The sequence below is a fragment of the Ambystoma mexicanum genome, chromosome 9 (genome assembly GCF_040938575.1).
Source record: "Ambystoma mexicanum isolate Mex_15411 chromosome 9, UKY_AmexF1_1, whole genome shotgun sequence".
NCBI classification, from domain to species: domain Eukaryota; kingdom Metazoa; phylum Chordata; class Amphibia; order Caudata; family Ambystomatidae; genus Ambystoma; species Ambystoma mexicanum.
The window spans coordinates 291,436,515-291,462,461 of record NC_090931.1 but is presented as its reverse complement, the minus strand read 5'-3'; the positions used below and the strand labels follow the sequence as shown (position 1 = coordinate 291,462,461).

General features: G+C 44.3%; 1 protein-coding gene across 1 annotated transcript in view; it reads right to left on the bottom strand.

Moving 5' to 3' along the window:
• TADA2A (transcriptional adaptor 2A) overlaps positions 1–10,598 on the bottom strand; it is a 426,671-nt gene extending 416,073 nt beyond the window's left edge. The window contains exon 1 of the mRNA XM_069614669.1: positions 10,436–10,598. Coding sequence (XP_069470770.1) covers positions 10,436–10,460 — 25 coding nt within the window. The 5' untranslated portion in view covers positions 10,461–10,598. The remainder of the gene's footprint in view (positions 1–10,435) is intronic.
• Positions 10,599–25,947: the final 15,349 nt, after the last annotated feature.

Genomic DNA, 25,947 nt, shown 5'->3' with positions numbered 1-25,947 from the left:
TGATGACATGCAATGTGACATCCCGCTATCTGGTAACTATGAGGAGGATGTTGAAAACATTAACACTGCATATGCATTGATACAGGTCTGGATGGTTAAAAATGGTTTAGCGTTGACCAATGAAAAAACCGAGCTGATGGCTGTGGGCACAGAAAATAAAATCCTGAAGCTGGTGCGAACACGTGCAATTTCAGATGGTCGACTGTATGATAGAGACCAAAAAGAAAGTTAAAACCCTTGGGATTTGTTTAGATCAGAACTTGAACATGTGTCCTCAGGTGACTAGTCTGGTCTCCGCATATTACATCAAACTGCTAGCGCAACTATGCACAAACATTTCCAAAGCTAACATTGAGACGGTGGCTAGGGCTATAATTAAGCAATAAGACATGAGCCGCGTGTGCCTTACTGAGTCATGCAATACCCTGGGGCCCAAAGTTAAGTTGATTACCATGCTATTACTCCACTAAGTTCTCTAGTTTCCTTCCCCCACTTACCATTCCATGATCTCCTTTGACAGGAATGGACGCTTCACAGAGGATGAATTCTCCTACCCTCCTCAGTGTACATAGACACTAAGACGCACTGAGCCACTGCGCTCGCCGGATCCGGTAAGCACCGGAATACCCTTGTTCTCAATAAGTATATATTCACTTCTCTACTGCTAGACTGTTTAGAATTGACTGACTCCTGATATATTCTCTGTTGTCAGGTCTCCTGTCACAAGACCCCAATCCCCCTCTATATCCCGTTTACCTTCACATACCCGACGGCAGCAGTTTGGTGATCAGATCTGGCACACCCGGAAGGGGAGAGGTTTGAACGTTCACCCGAGATCCTTGCGACCGTTCCTCCACTGGCAAATACCATGGCGTTGTTCAACAGTGTGCCGTGGACATCGGCACTACCTGGTTTCGCGTCGGTCTCCGCGTCACATGATCAGGACGAAGCGAACATCTGATATCAACACTGAACACGTGACACCGAGCACGTGTCATGTGACTCGGGTCACATGACTCATCAGTGCAGTTAAAAGGACCAAGTAAACACTCAAACAACGCTTCACAGCTGCTTTCCTACGAGTACTGTTTGGCGCTTCGTTCCTTTGATACCTATGGCTACTTTGACTACGGACAGCTTCACAGATTCCTTTGTTTCTCCCTCGAACTGTCATACTGTTTGTCCTTCCTGGAACTTCCAACTCTTGGCTTCGTTACCTGGTTTTGATCTTGATTCCCCTGGACTTGTCGCAAACTGCTGGCTTCTGACTTTGGATTGTTTGAATGACTGCTTACGGATCTACCCACGTGTCACACTGATCATTAGTCCTCGCTGCCGGCTCAGGTGTTAATTCTCCATCCAGAGTGCTACTGAGACTTACCCGCCCTCTGCTGCCGCCGGTTATCCGCAGGCTCCTGCCCACATTTTTCCCACCTGGGGTATGGTAGGCATCCTTTCCCCTCCATTTAGGTAAGCTTTATTGTGGTGTATCTCTGGTGCTCCGATTACATACTGCATTGCCATGGTCTTATATGTACTCATTGCTTGCCTTGTAGTGGTCAGGGGTCCTTCCGGCGTTCCTGGTTCCAGTCTGACGGTACTCAACACCTGTGGCCTCAAAGACGGCACGGGCAGTTGACTTACTATCTTCCCGTGTGGTACTTGGGGACGGAGGTTCTAATAATCTACACGACCATCAAGACAGATCATCTGTCTGTTTACCTCAACAGACTACATAGGATACTTCTCTCACATGAATATCCCGTCCTGATGAAGGCCTACACAACCAAAAGCTCACCAAGCTTATCTTTAATATGGCCGAAACACTGTTGTGTTGACTTGTTTTTTGTTGTTGTACAACTCTAGATTGTTTCCACACAATTATGTTGATTACCATGCGATTACTCCACTAAGTTCTCCAGTTTCCTTCCCAAGAAACACAGAATGTATAAGCAATAGAACTTTGTCTTTCAAATATTTGACATTTGATCTATGTAACTCCGGTACTACACCGTGTACGTTTGTAATGTTGAATATACTATGCTCTAGAAATACAAGTGTATCTTGACACTCGCTGCAAACAAATTAAATCTGAACTGCAGTATGCAGAAATTTATTTATAATTTTTGTATGATTATGTGTCCACCAAATCAAGTTGTGACCAATCCAGGACTCAGTTGTTCTTTTGTCAGCAGTTAGATTTTCATGTTTTGCAAAGGTAGCGGGCGCCCCTCTCTCGAAAGAACAGACCTGATAACCTGTTCAGTGGTTATTAACCACTTGAGAGTTCGCAGCCACTGCTTTTACTCACTGTGCCTTTCACAGATGGGAAATATCCATTTGCATATCAGTCTTTGTCCTGCCCAGGGGCAGTCCAGCACCGAAATGCAATGGCAATTCCAACCTGAACGAGAGTACCACCAGCAATCCCATACACGTGTTTCACCCTTGTTGGGGATCATCAGTGAGGTGAAGCTGATGCCTCTCTAAGCACAGTGAGAGGGAGACCACGTCTGGTTGCCCCCAGGAGACCTAGGGTTACCAATCCCAGGTTCCTTGAAAAATAGTTTTGCAAAGGTAGCGGGCGCCCCTCTCTTAATTCTACTAGCGAAACAAATGCTCACATCACTCCACCACTCTGGGCACCATACCTAAGCTAATTAATGCTCACCAAATGAGCATCCCATGCTCACCATAGAGCAACTAAAACACGCAATAATATCACCACCACTCCACCACTCCAGGCACCATGCCTGAGCTAATTAATGCTCACCAAATGAGCATCCCATGCTCACCATAGAGCAACTAAAACACGCAATAATATCACCACCACTCCAGGCACATGCCTGAGCTACCAAATGCTCACCATTGAGCATCCCATTGCTCACCATAGAGCAACCAAAACTTGCACTAGTAACCTCCACTCCACCACTCCAGGCACCAAACCTGAGCTACCAAATGCTCACCCATTGAGCATCCCATTGCTCACCATAGAGCAACCAAAACTTGCACTAGTAACCTCCACTCCACCACTCCAGGCACCAAACCTGAGCTACCAAATGCTCACCATTGAGCATCCCATGCTCATCATAGAACATACTACCACATTGTAAAACTCTTTTCTCCAAAACACCAGCAAATGCATCCCGCAACACTTTGCGCACTCATCGGCAATATGAATTAACATTTAGCATTGCACTTATACATTTCTTGCTACATAACAGTTACAACCTCACACACATTCCCCAAACAATACATTTAGAATCATTTGGCATAAAATATGGTAATCAAATGATAATCCTACACTTGAGTCCAATATTTAACACTTGCAACCTCTTTCAAGGTCTTTCACCTGTGGGAAAAATGTGTTACATTAATGTAAGACATAGCATGACTGAACATTTCCCAGGAATGCAGTAGACCCAAATATAACAAAACATTTCTAAAATGTTATTTTTTTTTTAGCACTCTCACTCTCACACATGTCATCAGAGCATATGTCGAAAAATAAATGCCTGTGGAGAAATGGTCACGTTAGTGCAACTTAAACATTTCTGAACATTTCTTCGAAAAGCAGTAGGACCAATCAATATTCACAACTTGCCATAAACACATTGGCACCATGAAACGCCCAAAATCACATTTTGTCAACACAAAACACCACTTAACTTGGCACCAAACCAGTAAATGGCTCCAACATAATAACTTGCCCACCATGGAGCCATCATATGCCAAATAACAAAGCTCTGCCTAGACTAGACTGGGAACAAACTTCCACTACATGGAATAAAACTGTGGCCACTTTGCAATCACCATGTTTACAGACACACACACACACATCCCTGTGACAGCACCACACTCATATGTTACAGCATAACTGAGATCACCACTTGACTGTCAAACATAAGTGACCCACCACAAAAACATTGTTATTCATTGAAATGTCACTTTATGCACTACAACTTTTCCAATATTAGCGCACTTCCCAAAAAACATTTTTTTTTTTTTAGCATGTATTGACCTCTGGTTTCCTATAAAAATTGCACAGCTAATAACATGTTACTCTCAGTCAATTTAAATACTCGACCACTCAGAAGGTCAATGTCAGGTGAGACTGGATGTAATTACTATCCCGCCGTACAAATCGCTTTCCATATCCATTAAAAGAAAACGTTAGTACAGTACCTGATGTCCACGAAACAGCAATGACACAATATGTACTAAGCAAAACAAAACAAACTGATCCGATTCAGCAGCCTGTTCAGTTGATGCACTTGAATAATATCCATTCCAAACGATGCCACAAACGAGTACTCTGATCCCGATGTCATTTCCACACCATAATAGTACAACCTGCGCCGTCCGACGTATTGCCATTGTTGCCGTACTCTTCCCTGATGAATAGTTCTTAGCACGCAGATGAAATGAAGCCTCAGACCCGGAAATAACACACGCTTCGAGCATGTCGAAAGGTGCGCTTTTCAAAACTTCCATCCGCCTTCTATGATGAGACGTTCTCCTTTGCAGAGTCCCAGAACGTTGGCACGAACATTCTGTGCCAGCAATCATCACTGATACCTTCAGCCACCCCGTGACGTCACCACTTTAACGATGAGCAGAGCCACAAACGGAGCTCTCTGGGCCAACCGTCACCTCGTCATGGCTGCACTCCATACCGGACCACACAAACTGCCCTCTCACACCGCGCTTCAAGAGAGAAATGCCGGTACGGTAAGACACTTAAACAAATTCCAAAGTGTTTCGTGTCACTCCAACTGCCTATTCCGCTGCTCTTCTGCAATGCTGGGCACTTTTATTCATGAACTCTCTCCCGGCCCTTTTACGCGCTGTAACTACTGGCTACTGCACACCTCTTCGCCATTTCCATAATGATACAGCCACGCAGCGCAGCCCCCCTATGAAAGTTCTGGGCCTGCCTTAAATAATGCAGGTGTGGGGCGCGCTTACCTTGGGGCCGGGGGGGCCCGGTGGATGCCTCTGTTGTTCCTGCTTCTTCCTGGTGGGCAACTTCCTTGTCCCCTTTGTCTCCTGGTACAACCTGCGTCCTTGCTCCTTTTATGTTCCTGCTCCCTTCAGTTTCCAAGATCCTCATCGCCAATGTTAGGTTGTGGGTTTGGGGTTAGAAATAACCACTCAGGAGCCTTGTTTAGTATAGGTAGATTTAGTAGGTTCACAGAAACACAGGTAAGTACATTAGGTATAATATAGGATAAGTACATGGGATAGAAGCATCCACCGGTCCCCCTGTGCCAAGCTTAAGTTTCCAACTGGCAATATAGGAACACAGGCACTCACATCAAAACATTCCAACCAGAACACTCCATACCAAACATTCAAGACGCAGGCACACATACATACAGGGAATGGCCACGTAGTGAGGATAGGTAAAACACAACAGTAGCGGGCGCCCCTCTCTCGAAAGAACAGACCTGATAACCTGTTCAGTGGTTATTAACCACTTGAGAGTTCGCAGCCACTGCTTTTACTCACTGTGCCTTTCACAGATGGGAAATATCCATTTGCATATCAGTCTTTGTCATGACCTTGCTCATCTCTGTTTTTTATATCCTCCGTGAAAGGGACAGTGAGCTAAAGACTTGGTTGAGACTCTCCCGGGGGCCATCCACCCAAAAACAGGTCAATGGGCCATATTCATGCTGGTGGAGGAACTCCCAGAACCCCCCTTGTTTCGCTTATTTCGATAGTATCTGGTCTTTACTCCTGCGTCTGCCTCCTTCTACGGTCGTCCTTGGATCTTTTGGGGGGGGTCCCCCGGTATATCTGTTTGTTTTGTTTGGCGCCCTAATGCCTTCGGGCCCTTAGGTGCACAATATAAATATATTACAGTAAAGTAAATAGGCTGTCACTTTTTCTTCTCATGACTTCTTCTCCTTTGTGTAACACTGGGTCTACACTCATGTCATCAACTGCCTTGCAGCGCCTCTCTAAACTCCTCCTTTCCCCCATCTCGTCTTTTTCTCTTTCTTCCAGTTTCTTTTCTCTCCCCCTCCTCATGTATGTTCTCTTTCCTGCACCTCACTTTGTCTTTCTCATTCTCTCCCTCCTTCCAACCTCTTCTCTTTTTCTACCTCCGGTCTATCGCTACCTCCCCGCACCTTCTCTTTACCTTGAGCGTTGCTGTTTCAATCAAGTTTTAATAAAATCTGCTCTCCTATCCATTTGTCTGGCACAATCGCTGTCTCGTCTATCTGGTCCTGCGTGCTTTTTGCGCTCCGATGCTCCTCATCCACTAACTTCACTTGAACTCTGCGATATACCATATAAGGGGTTAGAATACCTTGCAGCTGCCTTTAATGGCTAGAATACCTGTACCATTGGTGACGTATGACTGGTTTGGGGGAAGAGGAGGGGGCAGGAGCCGTGGGCCCCGGGCCTCTAGCGTCATGCTGGCTAAGCACCCATTCTTTTTTATTTTGCTACTCCTCCACTTTTCGAACATTTTCCAAAATTCAAATATACTCAATCTGCTCTGTCATTTTTTTTCCCTTATGTGTGGCATGTAAACATGTGCACATTTGTTATAACAGCGATTTTGATTGAGTGCCGTCTTGAGGCCATGGCATAAACATCTTACCGGCCTTATTTTTAACGCACTAGACTTGGTACTTTCATGGGAGTGTTTTGCACAAATGAACGATGGGCACATCTGTCATGCTTACAATATAAAACACAATTTACCTATGGACTCTGCTTCAACTTTCGCTAACCTTTTCTCAATCCTTTTCTTCAAACCACTCCCCACAATAGTTGCCCCAATGTTACCACACCCACATCTTTCTCTGGGACCAAGTCTCCAATAACACACAATCTTTCTTTAGAGCAGCACCAAAAAATGCAGCTCACGCTCGGGACCCACTTTTCTGGTCCACACCACCAATTTGTCTCTACCAACACAAAGATAAAAATAGCTCTACAATTCTTTATTGTCCCACAACACAAGGCTGGCGCCAGCAAACACCAACACAAATCAAAATACAGCTGTTTTCCCTTATAATGGGGGGGGGGGATTCCTCTCATTTATCTCTGCCCCTTTAAGAGGCTTATCACGTGATCTCCCACAACCCTTGTCGAAGGTGTTCAATCCTATGTTATTTCTACTTCTTGCCAATCAATAACACAAAAAAGCCCCAACTCCTCGATTTTGACGTGCACATCCATACTCACCTCCAAGGATCCTCCGAGGGCCTTGGCGTCCAGTCTCCCCTAACTGCCTGATCTCCTTCACAACTAACAGGGTGGTGCGCGGGGACAGGGCAGGGCTTTCAGGTAATGGGGAACCTGCTGACCTTTCTTCTCAGATGCAATTATCTCTGATATCCACAGACTAGCCTCGCTGTCTGAGGGGGCACGGCTGGGGGGCCTCAATTGTCTGGTAGCCCGTAGAGAACTGTCCTCTGCTACCAGTTGCGCAGGTACGCCAGTATCACACAATTAGTCTGAATAATACTCAATGATGGAGGACTCCGGTGCATGTCAAAACTCTCCTCTATTCAAAAAACGAATCTAAGCTGCAACAGCATACAAACATTTCCTCTCATAGCTCTCACATTTCAAATGACTGCAAGCTAGTCTTGTTACACAATGACATCAGAAATAACAATACACAACACATTATCAGTTTACAAAACCTACAGGGAAATGGGGTTGGTTCATAGCTCAAACTATGTATATGATGCATAGAGGTTACAAAACCCATTGGTGGGTACTTATCTGATGGCTCCACCAGGACCGATATTTCATCATTATAAGACAGGTAATTGATTGAGCAACACTATCTATTATAGGCTGTGGGGCAAGGGAACTTCCCATTGGTTGCCACCTGGCCTGGTAACCTTAGACACTTTGACTAGATGTCACGATATGAGCGCGACATAGTGGGGGGAAATACCTCTGTAATCTGCCATATTTTCACTGAATGAATGCTCCTAATCATCCCGAGGTGATGAGGCCTTCCCTATCCTTTGAACTGAACCGTGTGTGCCGTCTTGTGTGTGTGCATGCTGAGGGAGTTTTGCATGGGTCCTATCTGCGTTTGGCTCATAATGAATGACTAGTGTCTTCCATACCTGGGTCACAGGTTAGGGTACCGTGTTTGAGAGTGGATTTCCTTCTATTTATTAAGGGTTTAGCTAACTCCGATGTGCATGTTGTGTTCTTTGTGGCCACTAATGGCGCTAGTCAGTTACTTTCTATTAGGTTGTCTGGCTCGCTGCTTTCGTGCACCTGGACACGAATGGTTGTGCTCTTATTAAAATTGATTAACTGAGGGGGGCATCTACAGCTGCTCGTCCTGGGAATTGTTATCTTGTGTCTGCTTTCCGTTTATCCACTACTCCCTTCTTAGTTTCTGACCTTGGCTCGGATCATAAGCTACTGCTTGGGCTCTGCATGAGTTTCTCGAATATATGTGTTTTTGTAAATTGAGCATCTTGGGTTCCGAGGACTTGCGAATTCTGAGGCCTACTAAGGCCTATGTATTAGGAAAAATGGCTGTGCCTTGATCTCGTACATGTTCATATTTTTAAGGGCTGCATATGTGTATATGCTCTTCATATCTACGTGCAAATATGCTTTGTGTCTATGTGTGAGTATTCTTCATGTCTATATGTACAGTCATCTAGTTATTCCCCACCTCTATATATGTATAGTAACAACTACCTGTCACCCTACTTGTTACACCACCTATTTTATTCATAACGACAACTACATGGTCTTAGTTGGTTCCATCTTCCACCCCTAAACTCTTGGGGCGGTAGAGCTTTCTCAGCTGGTATTGTTTCTCACCTGGACGGTACTGGCGAGGGCCAGAAATTGGAATCAGTACTTACATACTTATCTGAGTTGGGGCAGTGGGTGTAAACTGTGCATTGATCTGCCCCATTACAATCCCTCAAGCCCATCGGCTGTGAGAAGGAGGAATCCCGGTGTTGGGCAAGTACAACATGCAGGAAATTTGAGAAGCATCATATTGGGGATAGTTCCTTTCTTGCACAGTCAACTGAAATGTGTGCACATTGAAGTTACGGTTGGGTGAATGACAGCTCCGCCACAATACCCTCTGTAAGTAGCCTCTTCCTCATTTCACAGGTGTTTTGGCTTTCACTCACGAGCTAATATGCTATATTCACATGGGTACAGTTAGAATGTAGGATTTAGCTTTATAGGAAAGGTAGACTGGATGCACCAGACCCAGCCAACTTGAATGTTAGGTTTCTGTTGCCTCTCATTTGTTGCATGCACAAATACTCCACATGTTGATGTTAACGCGGCCTACATTTTCACATATCCTCCTAGAAAAGTGCTTATATCACATTTGTATGCTTAGCCCTTCAAGCCCGATTCCTCCCACTTCTAAGCACTCTAACACCAGGAGTTATTTCTACCAAACAAAATTGTATTCAATTATCAGACGTTTGAAGGATGAATGGCCAGTTTGGACCGTCCAGGCTGGCACAAGCCATAGCTGAGCAAGCAACTTGATTAGCTAGCCACTCGCACTGCAGAATGTTGTTTGAACTACTCTGCTGTTAAAAAGAAACATTATATCTACCAACACCCTCTCCTGTCACTCGTCAATGCCGTCCTTTTTTAATATACATTAATATTACAACTTTTATAAGAAGTGTGCTATGGCATATTGTTGCGGCTTCTAAGCACTGCAATGTTAGGTGTATATTAATAACACACACTACCAAGTGCAGCGTCAATACGCAGACACATGCCTAAATGTTACCATCTAGGAGTCCAATCAAAGGCTCGGAATATCATGCTCTTTAAATTAGTGTTGTTTTAAGCATGACTGCTGTAACCCTTATCCAACTTCAGACATGGCGTTATAAACATCATATCCAGTTTCTTTTTCCATGAGATACGTATGAATTTCCTGTTTATACTGCCACGTCTCCGCTAAATTAGACTGTTATGATTTGACAGCGAGATGATAGCGCTTTAACACATTTCCCAGAAACTAAGTTACAAATCTATAGTTTTTCGTATACATTATTGTGCACATAAACAAGTGAGTGCTTCATTACTGCTGTCACCAATTTTAGGTGCGCCCCCTTTTGCCTGTGCACCCATACAGGTCCATCCAAATAGAATTCGGGAAAACGCCACTGATATAAACCCACATGTCTTTCATCCGCATTTAAATCACTACTCCCTTTTCTGACCCATTGCCACTATCCCAACATCTAAATCCCCCTTTTTTAAGTATTTATTTCTATTGTCTTAAACGGACCAACCACCGACAACATCTATCACTGTGTTTGTTGAGTCAACAGGTTCACATGCATAAGCCAATTATTTATTATCCCCTTTAAAACTCGCATGCCTGCAGAGCCCTTCCGCTGCCCTTCCACATTACATCTATGCCACCCTGCTCTCTACTCACTGCCATATGGGGCCAATCGATCCATGGCAGGACCGTTAGGGGACACTCCCACCTCGCGGGTGTCACCAGTCGCTGCCACAAAAGCCCTAGGTGCCCTCTCCAGCACCAACACTGTACTGAGCAACCCCGCACGGCGTCTGCCTACCAACGTCACTACGCAGCCGATATACCATCCAACCAGATACCAGCGACCGGTGTCATTACCTGGAAAGGCGAGGAGACTATTAGAAAAAGAGGACGGACTACCAAATAAGAGGCTTTGTGGAACGAAACATGTCGGCCACCATGGATTGGGAACACTAAATCAAACGGACCATTCCGGTATGCGGATACCAAACATTTGGGATTTGGGATATAAACGAGACAATGTTTCATCTGAACTGTTTTAAAATGTAACCCTAAACAATAATGAAAACGAACCGAAAATTGTTTTTTAATTTAAAGGCAGGATTTTAATTCCTCCATTAAACCAGTTCTAACATTACAAAGAGAAGCGTTATGTGCCTCAAGGGAAATGTATGATGGTTACAAAAATAAATGACCAAAGAATAATCATTGAACTAGGACTGCAAACCGCAGAATATATTACGTTCTTCATTGACAAAGGACTGGAAACTACGAATCTCTAGCAACATAGGGCATCTGGGCTTCCCAACAGATAAGCATTGGCATTGCCAAGAGTTTGGGCTTTGGGTAAGACATGGGAAAGGGTCATGCCAGGCGCAGCAGTAATGGTATTAACTGGCCATTGATGGTAGCAGGTGCAAAATGGTGCGAGTACCTCAGCATCTAGCGCTTGATAAATGCCTAATAGTTATGAACAAGACAAAACGGTTGGCTTTGCCAATCTTGTTTTTTAACAGGACTTCAGTGAAGTACACGCAAAATGCTTATTTCTTTTTTATTTATTTGAATTTATAAAGCATGCAGCGGCCCTGAGGCACCGTGGCGCTGTTACAGAAGTTCTCTTGGATATAGATTACATAGAAAAAACGGATAATATAGCATTACAGAGGTTCACAACAATAATACAGTAGGTATGTTCCATGATTACAGAGGAACATCTTCAAGTACAATCTAGTTGAAGAGCTTAGTTTTCAACGCTTTTCTGAACACAGTGAAGGAGGTTTCCTTTCTGAGTTTGAGTGGTAGTGAGTTCCAATTTTTAGGCGCTAACACCACAAATGGCCCCGCCGGGTTTGGCTCTTTTGAAGGCAGGGACTGAAAGTTGTTGCGAGTATTGGGCACGTTTAGGTCTATTAGTCGGCGCCTTATGAAATAATTCTCCCAGATAAGGGGGTAGACTCAGAGAGGCATCTGTGTGTGATGGTGAGGGCCTTGAACATTATGCGCTCTTTGACTGGGGGCCAGTGGGCTTCTCATCTAGCCTGAGAGATATGCTCTCTCCTAGGAATACTTAGTGCCGCTCTGAGAGCATTATTTTGCGTAATTTGCAGTTTGTTAAGGTTTTTGGATGAGGTGCTTAGGAGCAGGACATTGCAGTAATCCAATTTGACACCAATGGTGGCTCTGGCTATGTTGAGGCAGCTTTTGGCAAAGAGGTGAGGTTTTACTGCATTCATGATTTTAGGTGTAAGAGCTGCTGACGATGAAATGGAACTGACTTGCCTTTTCAATGATAGGGTGGAGTCAAGGTAATCACCCAAGGTTTTTACTGCACCAGAGGCTGTGATTACAGCATTCTCAATGCTGAAGGTGCTGTATTGGCTATCTCATTTATTCAGAATTTACTTAGGGCCTACCAGTAGGATTTCTGTTTTGTCCCCATTGAGACATAGGCCGTTAGCCACCATCCAGATCCAGGCCTGGATGAGTGCATAAGTCTCCTTAAGAGTGTTGAGATCTTGCTCGAAGCAGCCCTATAGAGGGAGGAGAATTTGTGTATAATCGGCATAGTTGGTGAATGCTATGCCGTGCTCATCGAAATCATTAAATAGGAGTAGTGTGAAGAGATTGCAGAGGGTCCGCGAAGTGCATGACCCTTGTGGGACTCCGCAATCAATGGGGGATGAAGTGGCCGAGACCTGGTCAGCAAAGACCCTCATGGCACGACCTTCCAGGAAGGACATTATCCAGGTGGTAGCTTCTTGGGAGAAGTGAGCAGCCTGAGTGAGGTGTCTACATAAATGGTCTACCTAAATTGGTCATTGGCTCCCAGTGGACGCAAGGATTACATTTAAAACCCTCTGCATTGTCCACAAGACTTTCTGGGGCCTGGGACCAAAATATCTTCAACTATCCCTCCGTAAATACCTCCCCTCTCAAGCCCTCCGCTCCTCTACTTCAAACTCCCTCAGCGTCAGTCGTTTTTCAAAGAAACGAGCTGGGGGTAGATCTCTGTCTTCGGCTGGCGCCTCCCTATAGAACAGCCTCCCAGCCACCTTGAAACTTGAGGCGAACCATCTCCGGTTCCGGAAGCACCTCAAGACCTTCCTCTTTGCTTCTGCCTTCGCCCCTCTTCTCCCCTGCTGATCTGTTTTCTCTCTCAGCACTGTGCACACTGCCACCCTCTGTCCTTCAGGCTCAGGTACCTGCTCACCCTGCCACCTTCCTGCACTGCCTCTTGGCCATCCCCACACTGGGGCCTGTATGTGTACCCATACAGTCCCTGTCCCAATTTTCTTCTGCACTTATCAGATACACCCTATCTGACTAATCTAGCACTTGCCTCATGCTGGCTTCCCTTCCAATGTTCATCGCCTTTATTTATTTTACTTATTATTTATTCTGTTCCCTCCTCTGTTCTGCACTTTCCACTTCTCCCCCTGCCATGCACTTTCCCCCTTTTTCCCTTTTCCATGCACTTGCGCATTCTCAATATTACTGTGCCTAGTAAGATCATTGTTTTTGTTTCTCCCTTGTTCCCCTCCCTCTGCCTGGTCGCGCTCTGAAACACTTGTGTACGAGTGCAATACAAACAGAATATCATATCATACATAGGATCTTGTGGTCGACAAGGTCGAAAGCGGCTGACAGATCGAGGAGAAGGAGAAGCGCAGGCTTGCCATTGTCCATAGTTTCAAGTAACTCATTCTTCAGGTCTAGCAAGGCTGACTCTGTGCCAATGCGCGGACGAAAGCCAGATTGCTTTTTCCCAGAATGTTATGCAATTCCAGATAAGACTGGATCTGCAGATATGCAGCCTTAGCTAGAATTTTTAACAAAAAAGAAACAGTGTTGATTGGTCTGTAATTGTTGTGAGAGTCTGGGTCAAGGGTCAAGGGTATTTCTTATTAGCAGTGGCCGAACCCATACTTCCTTGAAGGGTGGAGGGACAATGAAGTCGTTGAAGTGAGACTTAATTTTTTTCTGATGAGTGTTAATTATGTCTAGCATGGCATGGTGAATATTGTTACACCACATTTTATCTTTCACGGTTTGTTGTGTGGAGGTGGGAGGTACAACAAGTTAATTGAAAATAGAAAACAACTCCTTGGACTGAGATTTGGCATTGTCAATTCTGAGGTTATATGCAGAGACTTTGGCTTCCGAGATGGCATTTTTGTATTGTTTGACAACTGTCAAGTAGGCGTCTTGTGTGGAATCAGAGGGGCAGGATTGCCATTTGGTGAGCGCTGCATGTTTCAGGGCTCTTGCGTCCAGTAGATCTTGGGTGAACCATGAATTGGCATGTTTGATGCACTTTGCTCTTTTTTTCTGTAATGGGGCAATACAATCTACTGCTTCTTTGAGAGTAACATTGTAAAGCTCTACCAGTTCTGTAGGGTTGTTAGAGAGTGGGTGTTTTAATGCTGAGGCTTCTAAGTAGGGTAGAATTCCTTCTTTAGTGAGTAGTCTTTTCGATCTAGCCATAGCAGCTGGCACAGTTGGGCTAGGTTTAGCTGTTATTCTGGATGGTAGATGGAAGTGTAGGAGATTTTGATCCAAGGACGTGGGGTGTTGGAGCTGATGTCAGCTGCACAGTTGTGATCAGCTATCCAATCCAGTATACGACCTTTGATGTGGGTCGGGTTGTTACCTTTTTGGATAAAGCCATGTCTTGGAGAGCTTTGAAAAAGGATTTGCCTTTCTTATCTTTGGGATCGTTGAATCCAAGATTAAAGTCTCCTAAAAGTATTGATCTTGTGTTATTTTTTTAGATTGTCACCTAGAAGGTGTAGGAGATTACCTTGGAAGTCAAGAAGGGGGTCTGGAGGGCGGTAGACTATATCGAAGGTTATTGTGTCATTAGGTGAAAAGGATATTTTAAGTGAAAGGGCATCAAAGTTTTCAGCAGTGGCAGATTTTATTTGTCTAGAATTGAGAGCTTCCTTGACAATGAGGACGACACCTCCTCCCTTGTTAGAGGTTCTGTCTTGGCGGAATATGGTGTATCTTGGTGGTAGGGCTTGGCAAATGGCTGGTCCAGAGGCTTTGTGTAACCAGGGCTCTGTGATAGCTAGGGCATCAAGATCAAGGTCAGTGATCAGGCCATGAATCTCTGTGGCGTGGGCTGTTATGGAGCATGCATTGATGAGCGCACATTGGATTTGGCTGGTAGAGGTGTTGCTTATTTTAGTGGTTGTTTGGGCATTTGCTATCCTTATAGATTGTGCACAGTGTCCTTGGCCTAGGGGTGGTGGGAGGTGAGGGCGGATAGTGGGATTGCCTTCCTAAGTGTCTTTTGTGAGTGGATGAAAGGTAGCACAAACGGGTTCCTAGCCATTGGTTTCTCATGGGGAAGGGCATAGGATGGGTAGGGACCTGCAAGCCTAATAGTAACTTAGGTCGGATAGAGATTCGGTGAGGTGAGGTGATAGAGGCTGTGGTGGCCATCTTTGTAGGTGGGACCGGTGTGCCTTTGAGAAGAGCATGGAGGAAGGGTGTGGGTGGGATCAAATGAGAGCAAGGCAATTTTGGCGCCATGCTAGGGAGTATGGCGGATTAACTGGAGCAGGAGTAAACCCTATGTGAGGATAACAGTTACAAAATTCAAATACGGTAACCTGGCACACTAGTACTGTAGGTAGTATTTAGGTTAGACTGACTAGGACTGTGACTTTATGTTAACGTGATTACAGCTGCTTTGATGCTGAGGCAATAAATACAATTACCTGATTGTGTGCCTATCACAGTTGCACAGATCAGTTATTCACAAATCAAATACGGTGGATTGAGTGCTTAATACAATTGCACAGTTCACTTATAACACAGTTCAAGAATGGTAGATGATATGGTTGTCTCAAAGACACAATTCACTTATAGCAAAATTCGAATACAATAGTTTGTGAGTTTATCAGAATTACACAAGTCTCTTATTACACAGTTCAAATGCAGTAACTGGCCCAACATTTACCAAACTATGCGCTTAACAGGAGTCTATGCAAGACGTGTAACCATGACAGTGTGGGCGACAAATATATCATGCGTGGGTGCTAACATAAAGCAAATGATCAGGGTTCCTACTAAACGTGGTTACGGCTGCCAAATACCAGTGCTAAGTTAATTTAACTTGCCCAGGCATATATTGGGAGACAGCTCATGTGAAGGCTTTGACAAATAATGAACATTTGACAGAATAACCGTTCTATAATGGGCCAGAGGAACATTTGTGATGGTGGAGCTCTGGCTTACTTGCCGATGTCGTACCTTAGAGTACAGTCCAGGTGCTGCAAGGTTCAGTTGCGTGAAGGCGACGCATTCGGTGCAAAAAATGGCAACAGTGGCATGAGGGGTGGGGCAGGATTAAGTCAGTGTTTTTGGAGGGTGGCGTAGGTGAGGCCGGGCAGCGTAACTGGCCGACGGCCGCGCACGGACAGGCACAGACAGGCCTGTGCCTTAGTAGGGTGTCTGGGGGGGGGGGGGGGGGGGGGGGGGGCGGCGGCTTGCACCTTCCGGCAATGCACTCTGCAGGAAGATAAATGAACTCTGCAGGAAGTACAAATTGAGTGGCCCAAAGGCCAACCTGGTTAGACATTTGTATTACATCAGTAGCGGGTTTACAACTCCAATTAAGCCATTAGCTCTCAGAAGACTGCTTTGAAAAAACATTGGCAGGCACATGAGTGCAAAGTTTGATGGACGACTTGATCAAAGCAAGTGTAATGTTTTGGGGTTTGGAATGGCTATCAGCCTCATTATGTGGAGGCGGATCCCAAGGTGGGCGATCAGGGAGGACGTGACATAAGAAGGAGGTTGTCAGTCGTTAGCATAAAGGAGTTGTAAATAATCCTCTTTGTGTCTGTGTCCTGATTTACTACATTACAGTAGCCCGGCCTACAGAGGCCTCAAGGGTTAACCCGACAATCGCGACATAGGATTAAACCCATGTCACGGAGCTACATCCGCCTTATGAGGCAGACAGTGCACGGATTCGTGCAGACAGGCAGAGGTAATCGTGCGTTTGCAGAAAGGCTGTGCCCAGCCAATGGCAGAGCCAGCGTAGTGAGCTCAATTCGGAGCCGCAAAACTGAGGGAGGCAGGCACAATACAGCGCCTCCATGGGACGTGTAGGAGAAGGAAAATAAGTAAATAAAACACATCGGGAAGCCGTCGCGAGGAGGGAGCCAGTGAGGAAGGGCCCATAAGGTCAGGGCATGTGCGCGCGAACAGGCAGCACCATCAAGGACCCCTGCCAGTTGTAGCAAAGGAAACAGCAAGGTCACTGGCACTCAAGTGGAGCTCACCAGCATCAGAACTGTTGGGGAGAGACACATTCAGTGCCATAGGAGCCAGAGAAAGCCCTACAAGTCAAAGAAAAAAAAGAAATATAGTCAAGATTACGTCACGAAAGAGCTGTGAAGGAAGATGCCGAATCGGGATATTCTTGCAACCGTTTCAGTGCAATCATCGGGTGTATTCCTGCCAATATGGTTTTATTTGACCAAAGAAGCTAAACAACGGGGTCCGAATCAAACAGGTTTTGTCGCAGGTATGGTGACCGCGTTAAATCTATTTACTTTGAACACATTAAAATAACAGGCACACCATGCCAAAGCACTCATTTATTTTGGTTTCATTGATCTCCAATCCGCCTTTGACTCTGTATCTAGAGTCAGACTAATGAATAAACTTATCAAAGCACAATGTCCTCCAAGTCTGCTCAATATTATTTATCAATTGCACTCTTCATCATCGGTGCAGATCAGACTTTCAATGATGGGCCTTCTATCATCAGTAATCCACACTGCAAGAGGGCTGAAGCAAGGCTTTATACTTGCTTCATCCCTATTTAACTTTTTTATTCATGACGTGATGACAATATTTGTGGGTGTTGAATCGGATTCGCCTAAAATGCAAAATATGCTGATACGAGCTCTCTGTTATGCTGACGGCCTCGTCTTAATATCGAAGACCCCAATGGGACTTCAGAAATTACTGGTAGCCCTCACCCAATATTTTGATGATAATCAACTTGTCATTAATATAAAAAAATCCCAAATTGTCATGTATGCTCCGAAAAGCTCATCAAGGAATAAGATGGAATGGAAAATTAAAAATGTGAACTTGGAAATTGTACCATTTTACACTTATTTAGGTCTTCCCTTTGATGGCATGCCAACTTCTAATTCGCACATTACCAACATTAAAAATAAGATGACCCCAGCTATATAACTTTACACAAATTTGGCAACTTTTCAATCAGTCCAGCGATCATCTTCAGGTGCCAGAAAATCACTCCAACGCTGTTGTATGGCCTTGAATCATGTAATATTATTAAAAGAAATTTCCTCAACAAACTTGAAGCGAAATACTGGCGACAATTTCTAAATGTTCCTCAATGTACGGCAGGACCTTGGCTGAGATATGAGCTGGGTCTCACTTCTTTACAAGCAAAATATAATTGCCAATTGTGTGTCCTGTTTCGTAAGTGTTTGGCGCATTCTTGCACGGAAACATCAATTTGTTCAAGAATGGACTACTACTGTCTTTGAAATCATGGAATTAGCCGTTGTATCACTAGAGACCCTGCTCACCAACCCCGACAGAGCCAATAAGAAGATCTACCTACAAGATTCAAGATCAACCTGCTTAAAATATAAACAATTCAATCAGCATTCTTCGGGGGGAAAAGAAACTTGGTGTAACAGAGCTCCATTTGTGTAAGGCTCCAAACCCTCAAATCGGTACTGCCATCTTGAGATTACGTTTGAACTTATGGCCTACCCATGATGTGATGGCCCAACGGAAACAGATCAGTCAGGAGGAAAATTATTGTTGCTTTTGTATTGATCACTCATTTAAAGAAACTCTCAAACACCTTGTTACTGAATGTATAACACTGCCTGTTTTGAGATGCAAATATTTTGCGAAACATATGATCAAAATTTCAAATGTATCTCCGGATCTTAGATGGGCTATGATATTGGCAATACGAAACTTGAGTATTCATTTCGCTACGATAAATGTTCTCAATGCACTATGTTTGGGTGAAGAAAAAAAAACATTGTTAAATCATTATATGTAAAGCATTTTCTAGCAGCACAGAGGGCTTTAAGCAAAGAGACATGCAGGATAATATTCTTTTCTCAGTTTTCATCTGCTTTTTCCTCTTTTGTTGTCTTTTTCTGCAATTCTTTTTAGAAATTATATGTTCTTGCCTCTCTGATACAATTGAAGCTATGTAAACATTGTAAAATAACAAAGATGTTTTAATGCGAACTAATAAATTGTGTAAAAAATTGAAAAGTTGAGAAATCAGCTAAATCAATAAAAATTAAAAACATATTTTTTATTTGTGCCTATGGTTGTACCCCCTTTGCACATACAACATTACAAAATTACATAGAATTGCACTATTGGTATCATTTTTCAACAGTAACTAAATTATTAAAACAAATATTTCATTGTTACATATCAGCATATTAAATAATAAAAAAGGATAAGAATTAATACAATCATAATTGATTACATTTTTTGACCTTGTGCAGAAAAGAACCTGGGTTTACCCTTTGTTCTGAACTCATGTTTAAAACACAGGATCCCCTTGTTGAAGTGGTAGTCAACATCAGAAATGTATGAGTTGCAGATTAGATAAGTCTGTTCCTGACCCGATTCCATATAATTCAGCTGCTGTAATCACAAGTGATTTGGTGCCATATATGGCACTCCGATGCTGGTCTGAGGTATAATTTTGGAATGCTCCATAGACTTTTCTGTAGTGCTCGACCAATGGGCCACAATTGGTGAGCACTTGCCTCGCCGTTTCCACATCCTTTCTGCAAATTCTGGAAATCTGCTCCTTTCTCAGGATACCTATTCACGCCCCTGTGTTGCTAAATACGGGCATAGGTCTAATCCTAGATATACAATGAAGCGTGTGAGCGGGGAGAGTGGTACGTGGTTAGGTACTTCCTCAATCAGCTTAAACTACCCTGATGCGCGTATCTTTCATACTTAGGTTTAGTCGCAAGGTTTGTCAGAGAATCGATACAGTCTTGTTCCGTGTTTTTTTCACCAACCAGAGAGATGGAACTCAATGAGGCTGTGTGGAATGTGTGTTACTCCAATTGCGTGTAGGTGGTGGACCACGGTATGGTCAAGATCTATAAACCAAGTGCTGAGAGAACGCCTTTCCTGGAGTTTCGCTGCAGCCCTCAGCAACTGATTGTTTCTTTCATCTGAGAACTTTATGTTGGCTAACAGCCTACATGCTGCCATTTTCCAGAGGGCTATTAGGGATGTTAACCCAAGTTCTAATATAATTGCCTTAACAGGCGTCGCACAAGGTAGACCGAGTAGGGATCATAATATTTTCCAGGTAGGCCTCTAAGGCGTACATTATGGCAGGTAACACTGAAATCTTGTATGCACAAACCGTCACCTCAATTGAGCCTCCACCAATCCTGTTGATGACCTTCACAGAGCAAGACATTTCTTACAAGCTTTAGTTTTAATGCTATTGGATAGTGGTTTGCATGACGGTTCATTGGATATCAGGATGCCCAAGCACTTGTATGTGGTCACCTGCTCTATTTGTGAGTCATCTATCCGCCAGACAAAACTATTGTTTTTTATTGCCTGCTTACAAAAAATAAGGATCTTAGTCTTGGCTATGTTGATAGTCAACCCATTGTCCACAGCGTATTGGTGTAATCTAGTTAAACTACCGTGAAGGCCCATTGGGGTTCTAGATAGCAGAGCTGTGTCGTCTGCATAGGTGAGACAGTGGAGTGGCTTGGAACCATACGTGGGCGGGTGACTGTTAGTATCCTTTTCCTAGTAGCAGGGCAAATGAGACATAGAGATTGTATAGCAAGGTGGCTAATGGGTAGCACTGTTTCAGCCCTTTATTGGTAGAGAGGGATTCCGATAATCCTTCCCTTTGTGATAGGTGGATTCTTATTGTTGTGTCAGAGTACAACTTCTTCAGGAAGTACAATAGTGATGGGTCAATGCCCCAACCACTAAGCTTCCTCCAAAGTCTGCTCCGACTAACTGAGTCAAAGGCACCCGTGTAATCAACAACACATACATAAAGGCGAGACTCCTTGTAATGCCAGGCTTCAGATATCAGGATATCAGGGTCTGAATAACCCATATTGTGTTGGAATGCTGCGGGTTTTCCTAAAACAAGTTTGGGAATAGTGGACAGTCCCCTCCCCGAGGCCCAAGTTGCCAGAATATTCAGTAATAAGCTTGAAAAGATTTTGGAGGAGCTATCCAACATAGCTAACAACATGAAATTGGAAGGAATATCACAGGGGCCTGCCTTGTCGACCAGAACCAAGACTGATTGCTTCCATGACTCTGGAATTTTGCCTGTCTCGCAAATATGAGAGAAAAGTAGAGACAGGACATCTGCCTAAAGAGCAAGATCTTCTTTAATACTACATTACTCATCCCATCTGGTCTTGTGGCCGCTGATGAGGTTAGTGAGATAATGGCTGCATCTGGGTCCCTTTCATTTAGGCATTGCTTGACCCTTGTGTCTTTCATAGATTGAGTTTGGATCATACCCAAGGCCTCCCCGTCGTCCCAATAGGTATTCTTTATGTGGGACACCCGGGACTCCTCTTAGATAGCTATGATCTCATTTGTTGCAGAACCGGCCACAAGGAGCGAATTATGTGCCAGAATTTCTTTGTGTCATTTGTTAGAATAAGTCTATTGATGTAATTCCAGCTGGCACTAGCTGAGCTCCATCGGTGGTTGGCCAGCCAAGATTTGTAACGTTTTTGTATGCATTGACTTTCTAACTTCCTCTCCACCCAATATAGACCTACCTGTTTGTGTGGATCAGTCTAAGCTCTCTATTTGCCTCCCTTTTCTTTTTTGCAATCTCTGTATCAAAGGGCCCCGAATGGACGCCCCTAGGTCTAAATCGTAGGAGATGTCTGGAGGTATCGAGACCAAACAATCTCACTAAACCTGCCAGTTGCCAATCGTTGGAAGCCAGCATCTGGGCTCTGGATTTATCTGAACTTGCAAACTTGTGATTCCATTTCTTAATATTCGTGGTTGTCCAGCAAAGGCGATTGCCCTGGATATTTATCTCCGGGTTATTCCTAAGTATGTTCTTTCTGGTGATGCCCACTGAGAGCGGCATAGTGAGGATGGTATGATCACTCAAGTGGGTTGATAATACTTCTTCCATTGGATTGCTCTGCAGCATGGCATCATTTATAAATATAAAGTAAATCCTACTTGCGTGAGTGCCGTTTAACCATGTGGGTCTAAAACCACCCTTGTGCGGTAATAGAGGATGAATGTCAAATTCCAAAAACATGCCACACCAATCGTTCTCCCCCTTAAGAGATTTGGGGGCTCTCCCCTCCCCCTTCATAGCCAGAAAGTCTGTATTAAAGACCCTGTCTACATTACTTTTACTCTTAGAATTCTGGGCTGTCCATTCTCGTAGACAATCCTTGACTGACTTCTTTAATTTCACTGTATAGCTGCCATCAGTAGGGTCATACCGTGTAATTTAAAGTGACCAGCGTGTGTCAAACGAAGGGTACAACAAAGTCCCACAAGGAAAGGTTAAAATTGGATCAACTGTGCAAGAAAGGTTTTAAGTCATAATCAACATTTGCCCCCATACAGAGACCACCCTTTGGGCGACCCGCGATGGGTGTCTTTGAAAGGCTAAACAACAAAGTATAGCCATCCAAATCAAACCTACTACTCAGCCATGTCTCCTGCAACAACAAAAAAATTAGCGTTCTTTAACTTAGCAATCCTCTCTGTGCTGACCAGAAGGGAGCTGTATCCACGTGTGCTCCAGGAGAACATTCCCGCCAATAAGGGTAGAGTCATTGTCACTGCAGCTACTATCAGCATTTAATCTCACTGACACAAGCAATCTCGTTCCCCGATGGAGAAGATGGATTAGAGATGTTAAAGTCTACATAGGGGCACTGGGACGTTTGGAGGACGACAGGAATAGGAATCTGTTGTCCCTGGTCGGTGGGGGCCGCAGTGCGGTATATCGTATATGTACTGGTAGATGGTAAAACCGCATCATTTGACAAACTAAAGGATGCACTATCAACATATTTTGCGCCACATACCAATGTTGACTATGAGAGGTACATCTTCCACACGACGATGCAGTACAAGGGCAAATCTTTAGATAATTTCGTCATGAGACTCCTGGTGAGACTCAAACTCTGTGAATTCCACCGATATTCCAACAAAGAGGCACTGAGGTCCCAGGTAATCACAGGCTTCAAGCCACCATTGTTCAGGAAGAAACTGCTCCAGAAACAATGCTCACTCAACGAGATACTGGTGATTGCACATACGGAATCGGCCACAGAGATACAAGTCGAGACAATGACCAGACTGAAGATATACCCACCAACAAAGGAACCAGAGAATATCAACAAACTCACCCCGGCACAGAGCAAACTGCTCCCACCCAGACAAACTGACAGATTGTGTTTTAAATGTTGCTATGAATTCCCACATGAGGGTCTCTGCCCTGCAGTGGGACAAACCTGTGCAGCATGCGGGAAAGAGAATCACTTTAGGGCGGTATGTCAAAACGCCCCCACAGTGCCACACCAAACAACATCCCATAGGTCGGAGTAACGTTCCACATGCTACAGGAGCGACACAATACGGCAAGTGGGGGAAACCAGAAGACACCAAGGAAGTGAGGGCAACAAATACCAGTATCACAAGAAATACAGTTTACTGGAACAGAGAGAACACAGATGCCCAAGGAGGAATGTGCAGTTTATCAGGGCTTTCCAAATCTTCTAGCCAACTAGTTTTTATGAAGGGCAAGTACCATTTGCATGATACTCAACCTTGCTGGTGAGTATGGAGATGTTAGAAACATATTTTTTATTTACTGCATACACACTTTGTTTGCAGTAAATGGCAAATACACGTTTTATTGTGCATGTTTGACGAATTGCACCAAATATGAAGTGTTCATATGGTGACATGCACCATTTTACAATAAGCACTGGTAAATATTTTGTCACCAGTCACCTTTGGGCAAGTGCATTTCTTTTAATTCGATTATGTAAACTAAGGAAGTTGCCCTGCACGTCTAGTGGGATTTTTAAGAATTTGCAAGGCCTGGGATTTCAGATCACCGTCAAGGATTGAAACAAGCTCGTCACCTGATGACCAATGCAAAAGAGGATATGTATGGACAGTAGGGAACCCAACTGCAAAGAAACACAGCCCTATAATACTAATGCAAGTTAATCAAACACCCACAGAATTCCTAATACACAGCAGCGACAGTGAGCGTGATCAGCGAGGAGGCATATAACAGCATGACATCAAAGCCAAAGCTAAAAACAGCAGAAGTGGACATCTGCCCATATGGCTCAAAAATCCCTCTGCCCTGCAGGGGAGTATTCACAGCAAGATGCTTCTACAAATCCCACTTGGCCCACATACAATTGCACGTCCCCAAGACAGAAACCGAGACTGGATACATTGTGAGTTTCAAGACCGCATTTGATATGGGTTTGGTGCATGTGCTTTACAATCTCATGGTGCACAAATACATGGTGCAGGACGGTAATGTGGAATGAGTGTTCCCTATGCTTTTCAATCGTCTAGAAAAGCTTCAAAACTGCAGAATCAAGCTACACATAGATAAATACATCAAACCAGTGGCCCAACACTACAGGGGCCTCCCAAAAAATATTCAACATCAAATAGAAGAGGAAATAAGGAAACCTTTAGACCGGGACATTATAGAACAGGTGAAGGGACCCACAATATGGGTGTGGCCCATCGTGCCTGTCCCTAAGAAATCAGTGAATGGCTCCATACGTTTGTCCATAGATATGAGAAGACCAAATGAGGCAATACAGAGGGAGTGACATCAAGTGCCAAGAGTCACCGACAGGATTCACTTGCTGATTGGGGCCACAATTTTCTCGAAACTAGACCTAAATAAAGGGTATCACCAGCCGGAACTGGCCACAGAATCCCAGTAGGTAACCACTTCTGAAACAAATTTGGGCTTATACCGTTACAAGCAGATGAGTTTTGGCATGTCCTCTGGCGCTGAAATATTTCAAGAAGAAATACATAAGGTCATCAAACATGCACCAAATTGCATCAACTACAGTGATGATATTCTGATATTCGGACAATCCATGGAACAACACGATGCTACCCTCCATCATGTCTGCATGACACTGGACGCCGCCTGATTAACACTGAACAAGGACAAATGTGAATTCCGAAAATGGACTCTCAAATTCTTAGCCCACATATTCTTGGAGCAGGGAATGCACTCTGTTCCGGACAAAGTGGCTGCCTTGAATGAAGCACTGACACCAAGAAACTGTCTCAGATCTCAGGTCATTTATGGGATTAGCAAGCTACTCTGTGAAATCTTTGAAACATTATGCCACAGTGAGTGCCCCACTGCGTGATCTCACCAAGAGCAATACGGGGTTCAAGTGGACTCCAGCATGCCAAACAGTGTTTGGGGAGATTAGAAGAAGCAAAGACTCCACTGACGATATGGCATATTGCAATTCCAATAGAGAGACGGAGGTGACGGTTGATGCAAGCCTGGTGGGACTAGGAGCCATCCCGACTCATTATGATCCACACTCTGCACATACCAAATTCATCATATCCTATGCCAGCGGAAGTCTGTCGGCCATGTAACAAGCCTATTCTCAGGCGGAAAAAGAAAGCCTGGCAGTGGTGTGGGCCTGTGAACATTTCCATCCCTTCCTATACGGAAAGGCTTTCACCATTGCCACTGACCATCAAGCGCTCCTTACCATCTACGATAACACAAAATCCAAGAATGCCACCAAAAATAGCCAGGTGGGGTTTGCATCTCCAAGACTACAACTTCACAATTCAACACAGGCCGGGTAAGGAAGAGAATCCAGCCAGCTACCTCACTCGACATCCGACAGGGTTGGCTAGGGTAGAACCCTCCATTGCGGACACATACATCAATTACGTCATTCTCCAGATTGAACAATTCCCACTGGCGTGGGCCACTCTCCAGCGTGAGTCAGAAAAATACCTGGCTCTTACCATCATCGCTGAGTACGTCATGAGTGAAAACTGAGACATGCAAGAGAAATGGCGAAAGGAAAGGACATGGA